The sequence below is a fragment of the Aptenodytes patagonicus genome, chromosome 5, assembly GCF_965638725.1.
Source record: "Aptenodytes patagonicus chromosome 5, bAptPat1.pri.cur, whole genome shotgun sequence".
Lineage (NCBI taxonomy): Eukaryota > Metazoa > Chordata > Aves > Sphenisciformes > Spheniscidae > Aptenodytes > Aptenodytes patagonicus.
In genome coordinates this window covers 38,844,588-38,864,483 of record NC_134953.1, presented here as the reverse complement: position 1 = coordinate 38,864,483, position 19,896 = coordinate 38,844,588, and the positions used below count along the sequence as shown (strand labels likewise).

Sequence of the window (19,896 nt, the reverse complement as noted above, 5' to 3'; positions counted from 1 at the left end):
CTTAGGGAGCCATCTATGGAATGGCCCAGTCTGTCCCAGACAGGAGCTTGGTAGCGGAGATTTCTCAGGCGTACTTGGACAGCCTCTACAGCACGGATGTTCCTTGCAGTGAAAAGCACATGAACGGCTCTCCTGGCCACCACTGACTGGAGTGCAACAATCGGTGCCTTGCCAACTAGCACTGGGGTGGTTCTAAAGGTTTCCTAGGGGAAGGGATTGCAGTAAGCCTTTGTTTCTACAATTGCAGGTCTGATGGTGGCTTGATCTTGAAAACTTCCTTCCCATCTTAGTCTGTTCTGAAATCTGCATTATTTTCATGCCCAACTTTAGTTTTAGGGCTTTCCTTCCCTTCCCTCTGCCTATTTTCATCATGACTATTGATGGTGAATTGAATGTCCATTCCACAACTCCAAATTCCTCAGGTATTCTGTGTGTCACTTCATTCCTTGCTGTTTCTTCTCCTCAGACCTGGTATTCAGCCGGTGTCCAGCCAAGTGTTAGATTTGAGTTCTTATGTTGTGTTCCAAAGCTTCAATCTTCTCAGAAGTTGAAGGTAGAAAATAAATTGAATATTTTGTTTTCTTTTGAGTATTCCTCCAAGCTACTGCATTTAACAGACTGTGCTGGGAGCCTTTTATCTATGTAATGCAGAGCCGATAAATTGGCAAAGGAAAGATGGTCATGTACTCTTTTTGAAATCCCCTCTGGAGATCTCAGTGAGACTGCAATCAATATCTGCTGAGGGGAAAAAAAAACAACACAAAATCCCTTTCTGGAATCTCTTGGTTTGAATAACAGCAGAAATAGAAACCAAGCAGGTGGTGTAGGGAGAGGAACTGGATGGTACTGAAAATCCTAGGTACATAGTAACTGTTTTGCTTCCCTGCCTCTTCTAGAAGACATGCATTTACCACCTAGAGTGCTTGTTGTACCTTGCACAATTCTGGAGGGATGTGCAAAACAGTGATTTCACTGTTCATAACTTGAAGGTTTTGCACTATCTCACAATGCTGTAGTAGAGTCAGTCAGGCCCTGGCGTGTGTCATGGCTAGGGACTTCATGTGCAAATAGATGGCACCAAAGCTGACCTTTTTTTACCATGATCTTTTAGTATAAAAAGGTGACTTTTGTAATAGTAGTAATCTCTGCTCTTTGCACTGATTCTTTTAAGGCACATTCTCAAAAGGGCATTCACCATTGTGCCTTGATGCTTCTCTGGCTTTTTTTTGTGGGATGCCAGGGAGGGTTTGAGGGTTCAGCTGTTGACTTTTGCAGCATTTGCTGCAGTCGTTTCCTTATGGTACTATACTGAAAAAAAACCTCAAAGGCAGACTGGCCTCAGAGAAAGTACGCTTGCCTATAAGGTAGAATAGTAGTTGTACTGAGCCAAGTCCCTTCACAGTATTACAAAGATGCTGGTATAGCTCCGAGACGTAGATGATAGGATGTAGCAAGTTGGAGGTATTCAAGCCTTGGGCATATGGCTCACCACCCTTCCTATTTTTCTCCGCTGTTTTTATGGTGAGAGAGTTTTCCCAGTGCAACTGGTGAGGCAGTTGTGGTGCTAAGGACAAGCTAGAATCTCTTGAGTTATTAAACAGCAGTGGAGTCACTCCTGCAGGGCTTTCCCATCTGTTTCCTCTCAGCTTTGTGCATGCTACCGAGAGTTTCCCAAGCAGAGTTCAACACTTGGGAGAAGACTTCGTGCCACATCTGCAGAGTCTTGTGCAGGGCTTCTGAAGGCATCTGTCTCTCTGCTGTAGTGGGCGTGTTAGCCCGAAGCTGACCCTCACTGGCTTAACACCGCTGAAGCACACACTTGCACAACAATTATACCGAATGAGAAGGTTTCTTACCAGCCACTGCCCAAACCAGTGCAGCAGCCTTGGGCCCAGTGATTGTGGAAAGAATACTTGCTTTTTAACAGGTTTATTCTCAGTGCTAGGAGACAAAAGTATTTTGGCCGTCTGCCCTTAAATTGATGACTTTATGCATGTCTCTGTGCCCTTTTGAAAACATCGTATTTGAATTGCCTGACAGTCTCTTGATGGTGTTACCAGCTCTGGCAGTCAGCATTTATGTTGGACCTATTTATTCTGTTAATGTCTTGCCAATGTGACCATTACTGCATCTCTGAGTTTGCTGTACTTTGGAGACAGTCTTAAGTGTCTGGCTACTGTGATGGTTCTCTTTTGAACCGAGATTTAAAAAACAAAACAAAACAAAAAAGGGAGCTACTCTTTTTGTTTCTGCTTTAAAAGAAAGAGGGAATGGATTGGGCTGGGGTTAAGGAGAGAAAAACTCCCTCCTCTTCCCTGGTTGCATTCTCCTCTGAAGAAGTAGATGGATCTAAAGGATCAGTGTTCCATTTCACATTTTTGGATGTATTTGAAGATGTTATTTGTAAGTCAATGTATTCCATTCTGGTCTTCACTTACTAGTAATATTTGTGGGTTTTAATTATTTTATGTGTATTTGTTCTATACTGTAAATGTAATCTTCTGGTCAGGAATAGGACACTGTAATTTACGGGTGTGTAGTCTTTATTCATCCTTGTCATATAACATGTAATCTGCCTCTCCTTTATCATGCCAAATGGTCTTAGAAAAATGGTGCGATTAACAGGCTGTATAATTGTTTACAAGACAAAAAAGAAGAATTTTGTGGACTGGATTATGATCTGAAACTGGATGGTACTTTAGACCTGGAGGGATCTTTGCAACTATTAATTCCTGCGAGATTTCTGACTGTCAGGTTTTCCAAGTGAGACACTAAATTTGTTGCTTATACAAAGCACTCCCAAAGGATTTGCGTGCTCTTAGGTACTAGACTGAAGACTATCCAATGGGATGGACCAAGAAGAGGTGTGTGTGTCTTCATGCCATGGATTTCATCTGCACTTTTCTGATGATTTGGGGGAGGGGGGAGTGGAAGGGTTGCGTACAACACAATAATATCTCGCCCAATAAATACGCATTGACTTTTTAATGAACAAATGGGATGAGTTCATCTGATGGCAGTATTCTGTATTGCTCTAATTTGCCACTGTAAAACTGTAGGCTGAAATAGCTGAAAAGATGGTGAAAATGGGCCTAGTTTGTATTAAAATGGTGCATTTAGGTATCTAGGCTCATTGAACTCTTTATTTTTTTGTTTCAATGCTCATTTGAATGAATGGGGACCTATTGCTCCTGGTCTTTGCTCATGCACAGCCTAGTCTGTGGCAGGGAGAATGGTTTATGAATCTTACTAACTCTGCCTGAGGGCTGCTCTTTCATTCTGTCAAGATAAAGGTGGTGTCTGTGGCTACGTCTTGCATGTGGTGTTCAAGGATGCTGAAAATTGTCATTTAAGAGCTATGGATTTTCTCTTAATACTTTATAGAACTTTAAAGGGTTAAAAAAAAAAAAGACCTGAATTGGGTGTTTGTAGTGTTTCTCCCAGACTGTTTTGCTGAAAGCAACTACTGTTGGTTTCACAGCAAATTGTTCCTGTTACACCGAAAATGCAGCAATTTGGCTGCAGACTCACTGAATGCAGAGATCATTGTGTTGCTGGACTGAAGATCTTACACCACCAAATTCACCTACAACCTCTTTCGGGAGGTATTCCCCTGTAAGCAGCCCCTGGCCCATTGCTGCCCTGCTTTCGTGCCTTTTGGTTGTGCCTTCCCTGTGTTTGTGCCTTGGCTATGGTACACTTCTGATTTTAGCACAAGCAGTTTTTATCTGATCTGTTTTGGCTTTGATAATCTCATTCTCTTTTAGACCCCGTTCACTTTGAGGTGCAGGCCTGCAAAGGCACGTGCCATTTCTCCACATTGCTTCATCAAGAAGCTTTTCCATGGCAGAAGCACCTTCTTGAGAGCAGTCAGGCCAGTATCTGCCTTGGGAAAACCTGTTGATGTAATTTTGACAGCGAGGCCTCCTTCCAAACTGATACCAAGTTAACCAAGACCTTTATTGTAAACATTTTCAGTTGGTATCCTACTAAAGGCCGGTTACAGTTGGGGTGAGATCACATACCTGCTTATAATACTGCTAGAGAGAGGTTACAATAATAACCAAGTTGCACGTCACAGTTGCTGGTATGTTCTAGAGAAACCAAGCGGTTCACGTACCACGTTTTAGGTAGAAAGCATATTCTGGTAGGTAAAGAAGCAATAGCAGAGTGGCTGGATGGGGTCAGGCTCTGGCAAGATTTACTGGTGCAATTGTGTAACATGACTCCTGGTAAAAGGGCGCGTCTGCTGAAAGCCCCAGAGGCTCAGCAGTTTGCAGGCTGGTAGCACACAGCTAACAAAAGGTTTAAGAATGGAAGTGGCAAGATCAGAGATGGACATATGCACGGTGCCCAAGAAGTGCCTCCATCCATCTGAGCTGTGGTGGGAAGTTTGGCATGGCGTTAGGCAGTCTGGATCCAGGAACTAGCTTGGATGTGGGAGAAGGCTCTAGGTGCAGCCGTCCAGGTGAGACGCGGGTTGTGGCAGCGGCAGAGTTGATTTTTGGCTTCATGTGTCTCTCTCTAGTCAGGAGAGAGAAGCTGCAACCTGCTCGATGAAGCTGGCCAAGTTGATGTCTCGCTCTGATAAGCCTCCACACTCATGGGTGCTCAAGGTGATGTGAACCTAAACCAGACAGACAGACAGACCGATCAAGTGTTGCTGGCAGACAGAGCAGGAACGGTTTCCTCCAGTGCTGCAGACAGTTCGCATCTGATGAGGCAGGTAGTGCTATTACTTTCTCCAGACTTGTTAGCAAAATTTCCTGGGGTGGGAGAGGTGGTCTGGCATTTTGCCTGATTTTCTCCTTCCTACAGCTTGTCCTGGCCACAAGAAGTCACTGCCACCCCTGCCTTGGTTACAGCAGTTGGCTATGCCCACCTCTCAACTCATTCTTTCTCCAGAAGCTTTTTCCCTTGCTGCTACTTCTGGTACTGCTTTAAAAAAACAACTCCGATTTTAAAAAAGAGCTCTGTAGGCTCTGCCCGCCTTCAGGCAGCTACTGCTCAGCTGGGCAGGAGGGACACACACACACCCCCCCCCCCCCCCAACCAAAAACCAAAAAAAAGAGAGGGGAGGAAAGGATCTGTAGGTGATAGCTGTAGGCTGTCTGTGATATGCCAAGGGAATAGCATCCGAGGAAAGAGGTCCCACTGATCTGAACAGGATTTGCTGCTGCTGTTTTATGCCTCACAAAAGGGGATCTGTTCCCTGAAGAGCTCCGGTTGCTCCCACCATCCCTCCTTCTTACCTTATTGTACACATTGAACCATTCAGGGTGGTGATCCAGCTTTTCTGCCTGTAGAGCCACTCTGGTCATGAAGCCAAAGGCCTGCCCGGTGGAGTAAGAAGAAAAGTTAGCTCTGAACCACTTACCCTGCGATATATTCTTTTTCACCTCATTGCTATTAATTTTACACCACATGTTTCTAGGTAACCCAACCAAATGCAAGGCCTGGGATGTTCTGTATCTTTGTTGGGGTTTTCTATGGGTTTTGCTGTTTTTGGGGAGCTTTTCCCAGACAAACCATCTGCTGGGTTGAGCACTTTGGTGTCTTGGGCAGGTTATCTTGCTCAGCCATTACATTTCAGGAGAAACACGGAGGGGTTTCTTTGGCTGAGCCTTGCAGATGGGACTCCCTACTCTGCAAACCAGGTCTCCCACATTGTAAAACTCTGTACCACCGATGCTTATACCCGGTTGAAGTCCTTGAAGTGGAACTCTTTGAAGATGGCGTCTCTGCCTTCCACCTCGTTCCACCCCACGGCTCTCAGGTTTGGCAGCAGCTGCTCCCTCTCCTCCGCGCTCAGTCTGTGGGCTTTTCCTGCCTGACACCGCAGAAAGGAAAGGAAAGGGAAGAGGAGCAGATCAGCATGGCAGAGGTAGGATGAAGCAGATGTTCAAAGCAGTGAGGCATCCCATGGGTCGCGGAATTATGGGTCCGTGGAGGCAGCTGCAGACTGGGTGGGAGGGTTAGAGTGTGTGTGCGGACCTGAATTGGGGTGCGCTGATGATAGGCGATATCAGTGCTGTCCTCTGCTCCCTGCTCTGGGTACATCCTACATGTACTGAGGTCCAGTGAAGTCCAGCTTGTCACTTTTGTCCTCTGACCTGCAACACCTACCACTTTACCGGTGTATATATGTATTCATTATAACCTGAGGTACTAAGAAATGATGGCTGTGTGAGGTTAAGCTCCCAAATACATTACATACAATTTTCTGGAAAAAAACCCTGAAACTCTGTGATGGCTTCTAGAACTGGGAATTGCTTGCTTCTGAGGTTCGTGAAGTACCTTCCCGAAGCGGGAGGGCTTTATTTGCAGGTCATTTGCACTGGAAGCCTGCTTTAGAGGAGAAAGAAGTGGTGTGAATCAGAGAGATGAGTCACACTAAATTGGAGATCGGCTCCTTTTCCTTTTCAATCTCCCTTATGTTAAGATGGAGTTTAAGAGGCTGTTTCTGTCTTGAGTAACAAAGGGTAGAGGGGGGGATTGTGATTTAGCGTTGTCTTCCCCTCTTGGGCAGAGCTGCTATTTGTTTTTTAAGGAGGGGGGAAGCAGCAGTTCTTCGCTTTGGGGAGTGAATATGGGCAAAGATGAAACTAAAATGGAGTTCTTGGGGATAGGGGCTAGCTGAGCCAGCGTATCTTCTGGCTCAGTGGGGAAGGCAGGAGTGAGTGCGGAGGAGTAGTTGCTCTGTCTGAAAGATGATGTTCTGGTGATTAAAATTCTTTCCTAGTGGGTGTTCTGATCTTTCACGTTGGTGAGGATTGTTGTTTCTCAATGACAAAGACGAACATCTCTTTGCAATTTGTTTTCCTTTATATGCTGTAGAGCAAAGTGTGGCAAGTTAGATATGAGTCCCAGCAAATACAGCTCACTGTTTCTTGTGGGTGTTTGCTCAGCTGTTTAAGATGCTACTTCTGAGCATCAGTGCCCAAGTGAAGCGTCTCAAGGGGCTGCTGACCAAAGAAGGCAAATCATCCTTTCCTGTAGTTCACCTCCTCACAGGCTGTACAAAACCAGAGAGGCAGCCATGGAGCTGATGTTTTTGCGGGTTCTTCTTTTGTTTTGTGTGTTTTGAGGAAGGATTGGAAAGATTATGCCCTATTCCCATGTTGCTGGGTCTGCTAAGCCATTGGGCCGTGTGGATGCCTACCTGTCTGCGTAGTAGTGACCCTTATGCTTAGAGAAAGCTGTCAGCTGCAGAGCACTTCACGAAATGGAGAGTGCCAAGGTGCACGCTGAACTAGCGTGGGATGGTTCCTGTCCCCTTGGCATCACAGCTGCACGCTCTCCCTTTTGCATGATGTTTGGGGAAAGCCTTCCTCGCCCATGCATGCTCTGGCCTCGCTGCTAGCGTGCAAACCACCTGTGCCACCCTTCAGTTTGTGCGGTGGATGGCCCCCTGCCAGCCCCGGCTCCACCACCCGCCACGCTAATGTCAACCCCATCCCTTCCCGAGCTCTGGGTTTGGAGGGAAGGTAGTGAGTAAACACAGCTCAGCGCAATAAACCCTCAGCCGTTGCCCTTCCGTGCTGATGGCGTGATAAGCCGTTGCGGGTAGCTTAGCAACTGGATAACGTGGGGACGGAGGCTGGCTCTGCATGGGGCCGCTGGCAGGGGGGCACCTGTGGGGGCTGCCCTGGGGGACTCTGATGGGAGTGGGGTAGGGGCTGCGCCAGGTTTCGGGACCAGGGGCTGAAAGCTCCTGCTTGGGTATCAGTGCTAAAGAGAGGAAAGGCTGCGTAAAGCCGGAGCTGTTGCTTGCCTGGAGCAGAGAGGTATGGACACAGGGGGCTGGGTGCTGAGCCAGGCTCCTCCAGGCAGAGCAAGAAACCAGGCTGCTTGGAAGGGATGTGGCTTATTTGTTCTCTGAACCCTTTTCTGCGTCGCGACTACATGGGAGGATGGGCCCCGGGGCTTTTTCCAGGCCCAGCTCCTCTCTGAGAGCCCAGTGCCAACGGGAAGCATGGCCAGGCTGAGGTTTGGCCAACAGACCGCATGAAAGCCAGCTCCTCCGGCTGTGTTTTGTGATGGCAGACCCTCTTCCTGGAGCACCCTTCATGCTCTCCACCCCGCTCCCTTCCTTCCTTCTCCACCCCAGCACATTGGCCAGCCTGCTGTTTTTGTCAGTATGGCATATTAATGCTTTCGTGTGCACTTACTCCTTTAAAACACACTCTACTCATTAGGGAAATTTAATTATTTTGTTTTCTTTCGCTGGCTCTCAAGTGCCAAGGCATTGGGATTTTTTTTTTTTGCCAGCAGGAAACCAAGTAGATGCATTGTGCAACCAAGAAAAAGGAACCAGCATGGGAAATTGGGACAGCTTTGGGCTTTCTGGAGATGAAACAACCCTCTCTGCTTAAACTAACATCTTGCCTTTTAAGGGTGACTTGTCACCTAGGAGAAGGTAAAGGGGACAGTCCTGGCGTGAGCAGGACCTGCTGGTGGGGCTGGAATGAGGTATGCCACAAGACCCACGGTCTTTTGCTCCTGTCCCCTCCGCTGCCATGAAAAAACTGATTTCCAGCCGGCCAGGGTGGGTTGCATGGGCCATGCAGACGGAGCATGCGTGGGGGTCATACTTGCCAGGGCAGAATTTGAGCGGGGGTCACACTGGCAGTGCAGCCTTGCTTATGGACCCTTTCCCTCCCCCTCGCAGAGGAACCAAGCCTGCAGAGCACTGGCTTTGGTAATTTAGCAGCAGCCGGCGGAGCTCCCTGTGTTACTTATTAACCACAGTGCAGAGCTCTGCTCCTTTCCTCCTGCCTTTTCTCAGAGGCTGGAGCTGCCGCTGAAACCTTCCTGCCCTGTCCTTTGCTACCGCCTGCAAAGCAACAGCCGGATTTCCCAGCAGCGACTTACCATTGCCCGCGGGTCTCCGTGGCCTCCGTCCCCGGTCCAGGCTGGGTGGTGCACGTCGTACTGTAGCCCAGTGGAGCCGTGGCTTGTCCGGGGCGGCAGGAGGCGTGGCGAGGGGGCCGGGTCCACCCATGCTGCCAGCGCCTTTCCCGATGCTGCCCGGCAGTGGTCACCCGCCTGCGGGGCCCTACCAGGCCGTGGGGCTTGGGGGATGCTAAAACAGGGTCTCTCTCTATGAACCCCTGCATGCTGAAGCGGTGATGCGTCCACCCCTGAACCACCCGCCCCTCTCCTGTAGGGTCACTTTTTTAACCTGTTGCACAAGCAAAAGGCAGAATGGGATGGAGAAGGGGCAGTTAAAGCCGGTACCGCTGGATGCTGCTGGCAACACGTGATGAATGTGACAGTCATCCTGGCTGAGCACACGTGTGCCTCCCAGCCCTTTGAGCTCTGTGCAGTGATAATTGCGAGCTGAGGGCTGCATTATCTGGGGACAGCCTGGATTATGTTGCAGCACGTGGACCAAGAGACAGGGTAATGGGGGGAGTGTGTGCGGCACAACGCTTCTGAGCATTTTTAAGGTGTTTTCTCCCGTTGCTGAGGGAACCGTGTCTGCACGGATGCCGCATGCTGCCCCCCGGCGTGTTTTTGCTCGCCAGGCCTGCCGGATTTGTGCCCATGTCCTGCAGCTCATAGTCTGCTAAACCCACTCACATGATGGGCAATTTTCCAGTGCTGACAACAATTTTGTACCATGCTGATGTACGTGGTAGACAGAAATTCAGCACCCTGCTATACCCTCATGGCTTTCTTTACCCTTGAAGCAACTGATTCTGAAAATTTTTTAATATAGTGTGACATACCTCCTTTGTACGTATTCTTGTGCACATTTTGTTTTCTGCTGTTAGGGTTCGTGGGTGCCACAGAGATGATTTGTTTCTCTAGCAGGCAAGTTAGAGGGAAGCAAATTCTTCCTTTCCTTTTTTGCACTCTATAGATTTGCTTGCCAGGGTAATGAAAAGGAAAAATGAACATCTTTTGTGTCCTGGGAGACCCTGAGTGTCTGTCCGGGGAGAAAAGACTTGGAGAGCAACGCAGCACCTGAGAAGAAAATAATTGTGTGCAGATATGAAGCTGGAAGCTTTGATATGGATGAGAAGAGGAGGGGCGCTGTATGGTTTCCAGCGATGAAATCAGGAGAGTGGGATTGTTTGTAAGGGTGGGAAAGGCCAGCAGAATATTTTCTTGGCATAAGTTTGAATTGCGGGACTGGCAGTTTCATCAGCACAGCCCAGCAGAAGCGCCCCTGTAAATAGTGGCATAAGCAGGAGGTAAAGGAAGCAGTATTTTCATGAAGTTGCAAGTGGAGATAGGGGTGCTGCAGATAACAGCTATGTTCAGGGGATCTCAGCTGCAGTTTTCTTGAGAAAATGCAGTGGCAGTTTTGATGGTGACTTGTCAGGGCCTCAAATGCGCCTTGGCTAGGTGACACTGCCTCTGTTGGCCTCTCTATTGATTTGGAGATGGGGGAGGAAGCAGATACCCCATTTCTCATGGTACCCCGCTTTTCCTCTGTTGGATTTTGTTCCAGCACAGCGGGGAGCCGATCCTGTTTATCTTGCCAATACATGTGCTGCCAGTACAGAGCAACTGACAGACACCTCAGCTCATTAGAGGTGAGAATTTCTGTGGTTGGAGAACATTAGGAGAAAAATGATTAATTATACTGTGTCTACTGATTACCCAGCTCCTTTGTAATGGCATTTTCTCTCCTAGGTTATAAATCAAGCCTTAACTGCCAACCTTACATGTGAGAGATCTCTTGCAGAGGGATGTGCTTTTGCTGAAGAGTGTCAACAGGGCAGTTGTGATTTTCCTCCATCTACGGTGTGAAATTGTGGCCGGGGGGATCCTTTGGCTGACTCCAACTCCTGAACCCCTAAGTGCATGAAAGTCCCCCTCTGCACAGCTTTAATTTCTTTTTGAGATGGGACTCTAGATTTGCTTTTAATGATTAATTGAGTGATGTTGGGCAAGGTGTTTGCTCAGAGCAGTTTGCAGCCCCGTGCAAGGGGCGTGCTTGTTTACTGGCAACAGATTTTTTTTTTTTTCCCCCTTCCTTGTTGTTTAGTTCAGAGCTGTGCTTTTTTGGGCTAGGTCAGTGGCAGCTAAACCCACATGCGTGCATTGCTTCTGTGTATTTGGAGGGAGCTCTCATATCACTCACCTACTATTATTATTTTTATTTTGTCAAGACTTTTTTAACAAAATGTGCCTGACCCTGAAAGCTGCTTTGGTTGAGATCCATGTACTATCTCCCACCTCAAGATTTGCTTTTTGAATCCCCCCCCCCCCCCCCTTTCTCATTTCGCATTCCCTGAAACATTTTCATGGTCCCTTTGAGGGAAGAGGGATACTAGTTTCCTCCTCTGAGAGTGTTGGCTGCAATGTGTGACTGCTTGCAATCATGTAAGAGATGTGGAGAGCTCCCCTTCCCTCCCCAGGAGAAGGAAGATCCCTGCAGGAGCTTAGGACTCTCCAACACAGCAACAAGTGGCTTTTTTTGGTGGGGTTTTTTTTCCCCACATGGTTTGATATTTTTTTTTTCCCTTTTCTATTTTTTTATTTCCCTACAGTCTGTGCTGGCTCCTCACTTCACAGTATTAAAAATGTGCTCATCTTCCTGCAGGTGTGTTTTTTCCCGGTGTCCCTTGGGAATCGCTGACCCATGGGGTTAGTATTAGCATGGTTCAAGTCACGGTAAATTCACTCTGACTTTGCATCTTAGGCCCTCTCATGAGACAAATGGGATTAACCAGCAAAGAAAGCGGTGGCTTCTGCCATCTTGTTTGCTGCAATGCAAGTTTGTATTGGATGGGCTGTTAGCAGACCTGCTGACTCAGCAGTGGGAATTTTGCTGATGACACTAGCAGAAGGAATCTTTATCTCAAGCAAGGTGCAGTTACAGGACTGGGTGTTTGTTTTATATTGTACTTTGGAAGAAGGGTACGTGTCCTCCAGCACTGCATGGGAGAGGTTTGTCTGTCACATCTGGGATGGACCCAGTGGAGGTTACTAAATAGAAAACACACAGCATGTGAAGATCTCCTGGGCTGAAAGTACGTAAAGGCAGAAAAAGGGAGAATCTTCCTTTGTGCTTGCTCTGTTCTTGCATTTCCCAGGTCTGCTTCTAGCTGCAGCTAGAGACAGAGTGTGAACTAGACCCTGTGTCAGGATGTTCCTGCTCCTTAGAGAAGGCCTTTAGAAAATCCTGGGTGTGCTGTTAGTTTGCTTCACCTTTAACTGATGCGCTTGGCTCTTCTTCAGGTCTGGCACCACCTGCTGTTCCTTCTTCCCACCCTTCGGGAGGGAGAAGGGCTTGCTATGCTTCACCTCTTTTCCCTGAATGGGGAGGCCCAGGGCAGTACGACTGTTAGCAACCCACGAGATGGGGGAACAGATTTTTGCCTGGTGGGTACTGAATTGTCCATGTATTTATGGCTTTGAGGTTGCTCCTGTGATGAGACTGAAACTCATATGTTGTGGGCAGGGGGGAACAACTACTTAGTCAGCAGGGAAACAATTAACCAGCTGCAGTGCCTCAGGAATTCACTGGGAATACATTTTCAGAGTTTGCATCCATGTTAATGGCTTTTGAGTGAGTAGCCTGGGACAGGGTCACAATCCCCCGGTGAACCTCAGCCCCCAAAGGGTGTTTTAAAGCCAGGGTGAGCCAACCTCTTTTATCATTGACTACTCTGCTGGTATCTGAAGCATTGCTTTTGTGGCACAATAGATTTAATTAAAGAGTTTGTTTAGCACTGGAGGGGATTTATGGCAGTTGTGACAAGTTTAAGTTGACAAAAGCGCCCAATAAATAGAGATGAATCGTTAATTATTCCTGTGTGAGACTTCCTCTTGTAGCGTCGCTTTATCAAAGTCAGTGAGGGCTGGGAATTGGCCTCAGCACAATGAACAAAATAAATCGGAGGCTGGTACAAATGGGTGCTTCTCTGGTCTGCTCACACGATGCTTTAGGTAAAGGGCCTTGATGTCAGGCAGTGTGCAGGTACCCCTGGAGAAGGCTAGATTGAAAAAAATGGCAATAAAAGTGGCATAACCATTTCTAATGTGTAGAAAACACAAATACCAAAGTGGGAGACAACTGTGTGCAAGACGGTGGAATATCATAGCGTCTGAGAGTGAAGACATATTGCATTGAAGGGATGTTTCCCAGAGGAGGCGGATGATGCAAACCTGTGTCCAAAGTACCTGAGCACACGTTGCCACGGATGCCTTCTCCTGTGCCAAACTGGTGCTGGAAGAGACAACCCATTGCTAGCCGATGCACGGAGAAGCCTGGCATGAATATAGATTTGAAAACTCAAGAGTTGAGTGAGAATAATCCTGCTTTGACTCTGTGTTTGTCCTTGAAACCAAGTGGCATGACAACAACAAGGGCCATGGGCCCTGGCAGCTAATGTACTCCTGTGTCACGAGTCTTGTCCTCGAGCTCCCCAGGAGTTTGCTCTATGGTCCGTGGTGGACGGTGGTGAGATCATGCAGTTTGCTGCCCTGCCAAGGCCAATCCATTCCCTGCAACAGGATGCATTTGCCCTGGGGGAAGGTAATACATCAAAACTGCCTTCTCCCCACCCCTTGCTTTGTCCAGTCTGCTGATGGATTAATCGTGTAACTTGGCTTCCCTGGGCACAGCTGGAGCCCAGTGCAAGGGAAACTTCTTGTATTCAGCTTGTTTCCTGACTTGCAGTCCAAATTTAAGTTTCTTTGCTAAACAGGTTGGATTTTCCGGCAAATTTGCAGGGGTTGTGGAGGGTGAATGGGGTTGACGGTTCTGGAAACCTTTCTCCCATCTGAAAGAGTGAGTTTTGCTCCTTGTTTATGCGGAGAGAGTTGGGCGCTGCATGTTTAGTGGCTGCTGTACAGCCACGTCTTGTCACTAGGGGTCAGGAAAATGCTGAGAAATGGGAGAGCTCCCTGAAACTGCAGCCCATGGCAGAAGGGCATAAGGTTGGGGCGCTCAGAAACCCATCTGATCCCGAAACCCAGGAATGATTGCTGACGCTATCAGCTCTGCTAAAGAGCGGCTGTGCTCAGCAAAGCGGCTTTTCAGCTGGACCTTCATGACCAAATCGTTTCTCATGAGAAGCACCTCCACATCCTTTGGTGTGCACCAAAGCATCGGTGCCACTCCTGGGGCATGCTCGCCTGTAGATACGTAAGCATTGAGGATGTCTCTCCAGCCAGATTGCTAGAGGTCTTTGGTTACCATTGCTGTTTTCAAGTCCTGGAAGTCCTTGGGTTTTATTTCCAGCTTCCCAATTGCAGGTCTTGCAGTAAGCTGCCCTGAGGTAGGGACGGGAGTGGGGCCCTGGGTGTGGATGTAAAGGCAAGGTCTGTCTGTACAGACCTTTTATTGGGCAGGATTAGAAGGTAGGATTAGAGAAGGTAGAAGAGCTTGTATGCCCAAAAGCTTGTCTTTGATTGGAAGTAGAAATGGCAGGCTTCAAAGCCAAATGAGTTGAAAACAGTAGCTCAGAGATTAGTGAGTTATTTAAGATGTGTGGTTGCTTTAGAAGGAAAGAGCGTCTGTAATGTACAGGAGATGATGATAGGTGAGTGGAGAAAAAAATGTGCTAAGGCAGTGATTTCCTTGGAGACAGAGACAGGTAGCTTATGGGCCGTGGCACATGGTGAGGCTGGTAGAGGGTACAGTGGCCAACTCCAGGAGCTTTGCTCTACAGTAGAGTTGTGAATTTTATTTCCCGGATCTGCCCTTGGGAGATGTTTCATAGTATTTTTTTTTTTCTCAGATCAGGGCTGAGAGAGCAGAGGGAGCGACTTTTTTTTTTATTGTGTGTGTGTGATAAATGGTCCCCTGCTGGCTGCTTGGTGTGCTTGTCCCTCGCAGATTGTCTGTGGGAGTCTGTTCGGGCACTCAGTGGGTGCTCAGCTTCATCTCCAGCCTTCCCAGAAGGGGCGGTAGGTGAGCTGGGTGAAGTGCATCACATTGCTGGAAGCACAGGGGTAATATCCAGGCATGGAGCGTGTTGTAGGGGGAGCTGCTGGAGATACATTGGCAAGTTTTGCATTTTTTTTGTGCAGAATCTGATAGCAGAAACTCATGTGTGAAATTCATGTCAGGTGCAGTGCTGTTTTGTTTGTTTTTTTTTTCCTTGTTAGGATTAAACATACTCTTTTGATGAGGTTACTCTCTTATTTATATTACCACCTCTGTTTCTCCCCAGCCTAATGAGTTTGTACTGCTTCTTACAAACTGAATTCATCTGCTTTGCTTGTTCTTGCTATTAGTGGGAATGACCACTGGACCATGCTGTCTTCACTGTTTGTTCGAACCAGCATAAAAATTAATGGGAAAATTGTGTACGCAGCAATCTTAAGAAACCAAAATGCAACTGTGCCTCACCTGTTGGGGGTAGCAAATTAAATAATGTAGCAGCTCGCTTCAAAGTCTGAGGATAAAGAGTTCTTGTGGCAGGCATGGCAAGGAGGGGAGAGATGAAATACTACAAACTGTCATCGATTCACAGCCTGAGCTGGAAGTTTGCTGATGTGCTACAGCAAAATGGAGCTCTGTTTAATTTCAGCTGCCTCCGCTCCCTCCTGTGACAGCTCTATCTTGGAGGGGTTTTGAGCTCAAAACGAGGAACCTGTTATGTGTAATGGTTTGCCTCAGCTTTTTGACCTCTGCTTACATCCTTCTGAGGTGCTGTTGAAGGCTGTCTGAGCAGTACCCTGAACTGGTCTTGGAAGTTGCTACTTGGTGTAGGCTGGGTTTATGACCTTGCAAAAGTGAAGTGTGGAAGCTGGTGGGAAGGAAGGAGAAAGGGATGTGGTAGTTTCTGACCTGAAGTGGAAAATCACTGGTGCCATGAGCTCCTGGGGGACATTGCTTGGTGGCACCAGCTGCTCTGTGTTGTTATCTCAGAGCTAATGTCCTGTGGCAAGATAGCTTTCACTGGGTGCTGCTGCTGTCTGCTTTGAGGCACCATAAAGAGTCAAGATGTTGGTGACAGTATTGTAGCGCTGGGAAAGAGACCTGACTGTTTTTCTGGAAGGAGGATGTCTTGTAGGACTGCTCTGAACCATGAACCCTCCAGAGGGTCCTTGTGAGAGCTTGGTTCTCATGCTGGTCACACAAAGGGAAGGTGAGGAGCAGGAGTGTGCCCCACAATGGGGAGAATGTTTGTTCATGGGATGGGGAGGGTTTCCAATGCGAGAGTATATTGGGGAATCTGCCTCTGACGTATCATCAGGCCCAGGAGAGCTCATCCTACTGGTGCTTTCCCTTTTCAGCCAGTGTGGTGGCTATGGCTTTGGACAAACTGCCTGCAGATTAAATAAGGAACAGCTGGTTGAAGTGGAGCTGGGACAGGAACAGACCCAGTGGCCAAGGGCAGAAGAGAGAGAACAAAACAGGAATTTTTCTACCCAAACTCCTATTCCTAGATCAAGCAAGTTGTGTTAATAAAAAGGACCCACAGTTCCAGTGCAACTGGGAGATGTGATAGTCTACTGTGGCAGCAAGGACTTAAGTCAGCAGGATCAAAAAGCAACCTCTGTGCACTAGCAGCAACGTTGCTCAGCAAAGACAGGGTTTCTCTCCAGGAACCAGCTATCGATCAGCAGTTTACAATGAATGCCCAGCATGTAAATAAATACAGATCCTGTGGTGGTGCTGCAGACTTGAGCCCGCTGTTGAGGCCCGCATGGCCACGTGCTCTGTGACAACTCAGCTGTCTCTTCTGATGCACAATTGAGCAGGTGAAGCTGATTCACTCAAGCCTGGTGACTGCAGCTGATCTGCCTTCTTAAGCAGGTAACTAGTGGCTTATATGACTGACAGGTGTCTTAAATCAGCAGGGATACTCCATGAAGTATTTGAATGTACCTCACCCCAATAGACGCTTGGGAATTCAGTCTTGCTTTTGCTATCAAATTCAGCATAAGGAGGGAGGGAGGACTGTGATTTTTAAAAGCACCTGCATTTTTGGGTACCTTCCTGGTGCCACTGCAGTTCTCCAGTGCACAGGCGTGGCTGTTGTGGGGGGAAGGAGTGAGAGCCCATCTGGGGAGAAATTGGGTACGTCTTACCCACCCCGTCTACACAGTAAAATTTGGAATCTGAATTGTTCCTTCTGGAGCTTGGGTGTGGACTTCAGCTTAATGCTCCCATTTTGCTTAGTGGCGCATAGCTTTCATTAAGTAATGCTGTAAAATACTTGCGTTATGGGCTATGAACCAGAAAAATCAGACTGTAGTCGCTATGGTTCTGGGTCACATTTTGCATGCGGTTCATTGACAAAAGTAACCAACCAGCAAGGATGAGTTGGGTAGAAGTCTTTTTACTGTCTTTGTGGTACCATCTTTTAATGAAATTTGAGAGGCAACCTGAGATCTGCTCCACGTTTAGTTTAAGAGGAAGAAATAGTATACTGTTTTTTATTTAACTTGCTTTCATTTACACTGCTGGAAGGGTTAGCTCTGCTTTAGAGCATGGAATTGCTTTCTCTTTTTTCCTTACAGAACCCCAGAAAGGGTATTTTAAGAGTTTGGAGAAAACTTTTAATGAACTGGAGAGCAGGCCAGGATCTTCCCCCTCTTTGCCCTGTGCCTGTATCTTCATTGGCAGTAAGCATGGTGCAAAACCCACCTGTCTTATTTTCCAAATCACTGTAGCCAGTGATCAAGTCTGCCATGTCAACAAACAGCATTAAGACCTCTGCTTTCTCCTGATGCAGAACGATAATTTGTGGCTCAGGCATTACTGAGATGTTAGACAGTGAAATTATGACCACTCTGTCAGATTGGCTGGATAATTTTTACTCCTAAGCCTTCCACCAAGATGATTTTCAGTGCTTGGAAATTAGTCTTACTCTGCAGAACTGTCAGTGTCTCCCAGCTGTGTCAGTATGTGCTCTAACAAATGTGTGTATATATGATATAGCTATTTCATCATAATTCCCTGCACTCCTCCAGACACCTGGGAAGCTTATCTGAAGTGCAGCGCTCCTCTCCCAGGAGTCACTTTTGTTAATTCTTTTTTTTTGTTTGTTTTCCAGTAGTGTAGAAAAGCCCCAGAACAAGCTGCTTGTTGGTTTTTTTTCCCCAGGCCCTGCAGACACACAGGGACAGAGTTGTGCTCTGAGTAGGTTGTGCTTGAAATGGATGGGGGAGGTTTTATTTGTACAGGTAGGAAACTGAGGCAAGGAGAAATCAAGACCTCAGAGGTGTTAAAAGACCCAATTCTCAGCGAAAGTTTGTATCCTCAAAAGGTAGAACGCAGAAAACTGTTGTATAGGGAGGCTGTGCTGAGGTCTCCTGGGCAGGTCTGAAAGGGTTGCAGGTCCCCTTGCAAAAAGGGAAAAGCAGTGCTTAAAACAGCAGATCCTTTGAGAAACAGAGTGCCCATCTGCTGACCTTCCTCATCGCTGATCTGCAGCCACGCTCTTGGGTTGACGGAAAGGGGCCACCTCCATCCCCAGGGCACTGTTCCTCCCTGAGGATGCCTGGCCCTGTAGCAACTCATCCTGGACACATCCCTTCCTAGCAGGAGGTGGGAGATGCAAACAAGCCCCCTGGAAGAGTTTCTGCCTTTGTTGCTTGCAGTGAAGGTGAGCTGCAAGCCTACAGTTGCCTCATCGTCCTTTTGGATATGCTCCCTGACCGATCGGGGCTCTATTATTAGTAGCTGACGTGCCAGTAGAGTCACTCTCCTCCTAGCTCTGCTAATTAATCAATGCACTCTGTGACAGCTTTTGACCGTTAAATAATTTTCATTAGTATCCAGACCCCAACAGCATGGATGAACCCATCTATCTTCATTAGCTCTTGGATTTCAACATCAGGAACAGGAGCCAAAAGTGACAGTAAAAGGGCAGTTTCCTGTCTAGTCCCTTCCTCATCTCAGTGAAAACTGACCTTGCTGATATTTTTCTTTCTTTTCTCTCCCCGCCCCTTGTTGTATGTTGGTTAAAGGAGAAGATGGGCAGTAACTTCAGCTCCTCTCCTTCTTATCCCAAGTGATTATCCTTAGGAAAAAAGTGGACAGGATCCTCTAAAGGTAGATAAACAACATATGATTATCCTCATTTTGTAAGCAATCTGAGAATGTCTCTCAGGTCACAAAGGAAAGAAAGTGAAGATCAATACTTATAGATGTCTGAATTACCTTCCTCCGTACTAAAACTTAACTTTGCCAGCGGTGTAGCTGCATCTGCGCACAGGCAACCCTAAATTGGCCAAAATTGTATGCACAACCTCAAAACCAGGAAGGAGGAGTTACACTTCTTGGAAGTGTTTCCTGACCTCACCGAACATCTGATGTTTTCCTGGAAGCGATGAGAAGCCACCACTGCGTGCTCAACCTTGCTCTCCAGAATGAGAGGGCGTCGCTGTCCTCGCTCATCTGCGAAGTTGTTTCCTGAATGCTGGTGTAACATGGCAAATATTCAGTCATGTTGGGAAGTCATGTAATTTCCTTCCTGCCAGTTGAATCTGCCCTGAAGCAATTCCTCCTTTTGTCAGATTAACGTGATTTAGATTAAAGAACTAAAAGGACTCAGAGAGGCCTCCTGAGATGCTGGAAGTTTGTCCCCTGTTCTTGGATTATACGATGTGGTCCTCCAATCCATGAATGTCGTGGGAGTGGTGGGTTTGGCCCCTATTGACTTCTTCTCTTTCTCCTAAATCACGTCCTTTCCTGTTGGTTGGGGAGAAAAAAGAGAATAAAGGCCAAGCTTTGAAGAATTGAGCTGGCTGAGCAGCTTTGCTACTCCCATCAGGCATACACCATGTGGAGGTGTATTCTGTGCTGCCCAAAGACCCATTTGGCCATCCTGAACAGTGGTGGTCTGTGGGGCAGGGAGTGCCTACTCCTCTGTTTCCAGTAAGAACCGCAGAAATGCAGAGCGGGCTTTGCATGAGGCTCATCAAACCGAGAGGAGATGGCTTGTGCTTAGCTGCAGTGCTTATGGGGTGAGT

At 47.4% G+C, this 19,896-nt stretch overlaps 2 protein-coding genes across 2 annotated transcripts in view; one reads left to right on the top strand and one right to left on the bottom strand.

Annotated features, from left to right (window-relative positions):
• The window catches only part of SGPL1 (sphingosine-1-phosphate lyase 1), a 32,129-nt gene extending 29,006 nt beyond the window's left edge, over positions 1 to 3,123 (top strand). Inside the window, exon 14 of the mRNA XM_076339421.1 lies at positions 6 to 3,123. Within this exon, the coding sequence (XP_076195536.1) occupies positions 6 to 146 (141 nt within the window). The 3' untranslated portion in view covers positions 147 to 3,123. The remainder of the gene's footprint in view (positions 1 to 5) is intronic.
• An 818-nt stretch (positions 3,124 to 3,941) lies between these two features.
• PCBD1 (pterin-4 alpha-carbinolamine dehydratase 1) lies at positions 3,942 to 9,119 on the bottom strand. Its single transcript, XM_076339422.1, has 4 exons — positions 8,875 to 9,119; positions 5,699 to 5,830; positions 5,253 to 5,333; positions 3,942 to 4,627 (listed from the first exon to the last, which is right to left on the bottom strand). The coding sequence occupies exons 1-4, from the start codon at positions 8,875 to 8,877 to the stop codon at positions 4,529 to 4,531; spliced, it is 315 nt and encodes a 104-aa protein (XP_076195537.1). The 5' UTR covers positions 8,878 to 9,119; the 3' UTR covers positions 3,942 to 4,528.
• Between the last annotated feature and the right edge of the window lie 10,777 nt (positions 9,120 to 19,896).